Below are 5282 nucleotides of genomic sequence, written 5' to 3' on the forward strand. Positions count from 1 at the left end.
ACCTGGCCTTATTCATTTAGCAGATGCTTTTCGAGGTGACTTAGAAATCACACAATATTCAACAGTAAGGTGTGTAGCTTGCCATACACCACAGATGTGCATTTTTTAAAATTAATTTAGCACTTTTGAATAAGCAGTAAAATAAACTAAATTTGTTATTGACTAATTATAGTACATATATTGAAAGCTAAATGTTAAACGTTTAAGATAGCACACTAAAAAAAATATATAAAAACTTGATATTCAAATGTGCTTTTGTGCTTTTTTGTTTTGTTTTGTTATCTAGTCTCTAATTTTGTAGAAATTGTATTTCCTGTTCCTTTTCCTGTTTCCCCTTTGTGATTTCCTGATTGTTCCCACCGGTATCTTGTTAGCCCTTGTATTTACAGCCCTCTTGTTTCCCTACACCTTGTTGAGTTTTGTTTGAGTTTTTTCACTGTCAGTGAGTTTCTATTATCATGGTTCAGGTTCATAGTTCAAGTGTAGTCTAAGTTTGGTTCTGTTTATTTTGTATCTCTGTCACTATCTGTAAAATTAACTGCACTTAGGTTTAGTTTTGTTTTACAGTCAGAGGATTGTGTGATGGTTGCTCACATTTTAAAACACAGCAGGCTTGTTAAAAACTATTACACCCCAAGAAATACATTCAAAAAAATCTTATCGAGATTGATATATTTGATTGATATGTAGTGCAAATGTTCAGTTCAAATTGAAAATCTCAACATATTATTTAAGCTTTTTGTCATTTGACTTTCATTAGTAATTTGAAGAAAAACATCTTATATTTTAGATTAAACATCCTGAAGTTTAATTACAAAAAACAACATCATAGTGTACACATAATACAATACAGAGTGAAAAAAAAGTTCACAAAAAGTGAATCTAAATTTTGAAAGCTTATATGTGAAATTTAAAAAAAATAGTGAAAAACTGTATAATTTTCCTGAGGTACATACTGTTTCACTAAATAAGAGTAAAAACATTAATACAAAACTCAAATCAGTCAATACAAAATGCCAACTGTCCTTTTGAGCAACTACATAAATGGTTTTACATTTGCAACTCCACACTGTCAATAGTAAATTTAAAATGAATGCTATTTCCCTGTAGGGGAAAAAAGGATATATTTACAGATATATTGTGGTCTTGAGGAATATCATTCACTAAATATGCCGAGTATCGCATCACTTTGAAGACATCTCTACAGCAGGGGGGTCGTCAGTACCGTTGACCTCATAGTCTGTGTTTGGGCCGGAGACCAGCACTCTCACGCGCTCAGGGAAGTCGTCCAGTTTAGGGAAGAGCAGAAAGTCATAGACCAGCGCGGCTGCCACACCTCCACACATAGGGCCAACCCAGTACACCTGAAAACAGTGAAGAAATCATTTCAAACATCCTTTAGGAACAGTATAAAAATTAATTAATATATTTGCGTTTATGGAAGGACATCTCATGGTAATATCATATAAACAACATCTGAGGGTGCTTGCCAGTGCTACGCTTTTTCTGATTTGTTGTCAATGCTAGAGATTGGTTGCATATCCTTGTTATTTTGGTTCCCAAATATGACTCAAGTTCAACTCAAATGTAAGTATGCAGTGTAATCAGTAATGCAGCCTGAATCATAATCATACTCTGTCGTACGTTGGCCAGAGGATAATTGAGCGACTGAGTCTGGTTTCTCCCAAGGTTTTTTCCTCCATTCTGTCACTGATGGAGTTTTGGTTCCTTGCCACTGTCGCCTTTGGCTTGCTTAGTTGAGGAAACTTAATATTCAACGATATTATTGATCTGACTGCACTGACACACTGTTGTATGAGAAATGAACTGAGCTGGACGATGACATCTTTTTTGTAGAAGTGCTTTATAGATGAAATGACTAATTTAGTAATTGATGATCTTCGCAATGGAACTGAATCAACACTGAACTAACTTCAGCTGAACAAGTCGAAATGCATTATTTTCCTGTTATCACTGTAAAGCTGCTTTGAAACAATCTGTAATGTATGAAGCACTATATAAATGAAGGTAACTTGACTTCACTTGTAATCAGATTTTCTTAATAGCACATCTCTTCTCAACAAGCCACAAATTTTAAGGTATCATTCATGTCCGTACCAATCATACTTCAGGTAAGCGGTTTGTTCACTAACCCTAGGAAGCACATACACATCTGATAAACATCTTAAAAGACATTTCTATTCAACATTATATAGCAAATGAGCAAACTCTCTACATCTGAGGTAAAATACCGGATGAAAACATGCACTTTAAATAGTCATCTCTGCCATGAACATGTGCTATCTGCGACCCTGAGTACACTAAGAAACCTTTAGCAAACAATACACAAACATGACTAAGTTAAAACTAAGTTAACTATAGATTATTCTTGACTAGGCATTCATCTAAAACAATATCATTGTTACTCATTAACTATAAAAGTTCAACATTAGCTGATTCCGTCTTCTGATAAGATCCTGAAAGGTTTACAATTAACATCTGCATTCTCTAGATATGTTCAGATAGCATGTATTAATTTGCAAAGGTGAGAACAGAAATGTAATTTTACCCAGTGGTTGGTAAAATCTCTCAGAATTAATGCCGGACCAAAGGATCGAGCTGGATTGATTCCACATCCCGTGAAACTGATCTGCACAAAGACAAACAAAAGAGGATGGAGACAATATTGGGGGTCATGGGAGATTTAGCGCAAATTTTTTGAATTGGTTGGGCTACTTTATTTTAATTTTTCCTAAAGCAGAAACTGATTTACATAGCTAAACATTGCTCTGTTTGTGTGATGTTGCTTTATATATTCATATGGTAACCCTGGCAATATTTACAACAGTTACAGGAATGCTCATGCAAAGGAAAAGTAGCAATAGATGTCTGAATGCTAATTACTCACGGCTGTCAAATGTCCCAGGCAAACGCTGAGGCCGATGGCCAGAGGGGCGGAGCCTGACACATCCCGCCTTCTTTTGTCTGTGGTTGCTAAGACACACAACACTAGCTGGAAGGTAGCGAAGAGTTCAATACCAACACCTTGACCTGCAGAGATATTGCTGTTGATCTGTAGTAAAAAAAATAAAAAAATATATATATATATATATATATATATATATATATAAAAATAAATACAAAAATTAAATGAATTAAATTAAATTATATATATATATATTTTACTATATATATATATATATATAGTAAAAGTTTATTTGAATGCATGGACATCACAACTACAGTAGTCAACATTTGAAGTGGATCAAAAAAGTTCATCAAAGTTGTCCTAAGACAAGACCGGGTATATTGTTAAAAATTCATGCATAACTTTGATGAAAGGTTATGAGCCACTTCAAATGTTGACTACTATATATATATATATATATATATATATAAACGTAAAGCAGAAGAAACACTCAGAGACTCATTTTATGATGTATAAGCAAGATGTAATTAAGTTAGAAATAGTTTTTAGGTCAGAGGACAGCGCTCTGATGTCACTCAGCAATAACAACATGACATTGACAGCCAGCAGCTTTAGCAAAGCAAAGAAGTACATTACGCCTTCTTGAAATGTTCAGAAAGTATATTCACTAGAAAGAACACTGCCACTGAACAGGCATGATAAGTTTATCATCAGATCTTGTCTGCCCACACGCCCATTCATAGTGACGGATTCTAACGTGTGGGTTTCTCTGTTTACTGACTGTTATTAAGTACATTTCTAACATTTTAATATATACTGTAATTTAAACCAGAGTAGTAAATTACTTTCAGTATACAGAATTTTTTGTAATTTTTTTTTATTCGAACCTTAAAATGACTTCTGTTGGATTAACCCATAATGATTTGTTCATAATATTGACTTGACTTAAAATAGTAAAAACCAAATTTAGGTAACACTATATTTTACAGTGTCATTGTTACAAATGTTACATGTACTTACCATAGCAATAACAGTAAATTATGCATTTACAAGTTACAAATAGTTTATTACAAATAGTTACAAGGAAAGAAGGACACATTCTGAATTTTGGTTAACACTTTATTTTACAGTGTCCTTGTTACATATTACATGCACTTACCATAGCAATAACAGTACATTTTAGGGTTAGGGTTTGGTTGAGGATTAGTTGCATGTAATTATGCATCATTTACTGTTATTACTATGGTAAGTACATGTAATATGTAACAAGGACACTATAAAATAAAATATTGCCCAAAATTCAAAATGTGTCCTTCTTTCCTTGTAACTATTTATTAATCCATGAAATTACAACAAATTTAATCCATTTATAGACTTGGCTTATTCCAGTAAAGACAGTTCAAAGTTGTAAGTGAACTGAACAGGGACTAAGAGAAGAACAGGTGACTTAGCAGAGATAAGAAGGATCCGCTCACTCACCGTGTTCAGCCCCAGGGTGTCCCCTTTCGTGACGCCATACACGATGCCACTCGCCAACGCTGCACCTAACATCTGGGCCACGATATACATCACAGCCTTCAGCAAGCTGATCTGACAGCTGGCCAGCAAGCCCAGCGTCACAGCTGGATTCAGGTGAGCTCCACTGATGTGACCGAGGCTTTGGGCAAGAGTGGCAATGGACAACCCGAATGCAAGTGCCACCTTGACCTCCTGATCTGGTTTGTCATTGTTGGTGTTTCCAACTGCAGCTGTAATGCTCAGGAAGATGAAGAGGGTCATGCCGACCAGCTCAGCCAAAACAGCCCTCCAGAACGCCTTGCTCTTTAGCTCCTTCATGACTGGCAGCTCTGGGCACTCTTAGCTGTGTGAAGGAGAGGATTTCTGTGGGCACTAAGTACGTTTCTCTGCCAAAAGAGAGTATTTATAGGGCAGGTCCTGCTAATGAAACAGGAGGCGGGTTTAAGCTTCAGGAGCAGAAAGAGTGAGTGAGAGAGAAGAAAAAAGGCAGGCAAAATTAATGAGACATCTTTAGTTTTTTCCCTGCTTCTTAACTCTTGTTTCATTGACACTTTAAGTATCTCAGAGAAGTGCAAGATCTGAGCTTATTTAAGCATCAATTTCCAGTTGATTTGAGTGCTATGAGCAGCTAAAGTATAAAAATAATATTAGTAATTTCATCAAAGCTATATTTGGAAATTATGTATTACAGATTACAGCTCTGCACACTGAATTTTCAAGACCATGAGAAACATGAATTCATTCAGGTGTGACCACACTTTTAGCTGGGCAGTTTTTCCTAGTCAAAGAAATACTGTATGTAATTTTCAGTAGTGGGATGGGTGTGTTGGGTTTT

At 35.4% G+C, this 5282-nt stretch overlaps 1 protein-coding gene across 1 annotated transcript; it reads right to left on the reverse strand.

Moving 5' to 3' along the window:
• Positions 1 to 779: 779 nt before the first annotated feature.
• Positions 780 to 4916, reverse strand: aqp1a.1 (aquaporin 1a (Colton blood group), tandem duplicate 1). Its single transcript, XM_084120447.1, has 4 exons — positions 4409 to 4916; positions 2909 to 3073; positions 2570 to 2650; positions 780 to 1364 (listed from the first exon to the last, which is right to left on the reverse strand). The coding sequence occupies exons 1-4, from the start codon at positions 4763 to 4765 to the stop codon at positions 1185 to 1187; spliced, it is 783 nt and encodes a 260-aa protein (XP_083976573.1). The 5' UTR covers positions 4766 to 4916; the 3' UTR covers positions 780 to 1184.
• Between the last annotated feature and the right edge of the window lie 366 nt (positions 4917 to 5282).

Source organism: Abramis brama (assembly GCF_963993115.1).
Source record: "Abramis brama genome assembly, chromosome: 7".
Classification (NCBI taxonomy): domain Eukaryota; kingdom Metazoa; phylum Chordata; class Actinopteri; order Cypriniformes; family Leuciscidae; genus Abramis; species Abramis brama.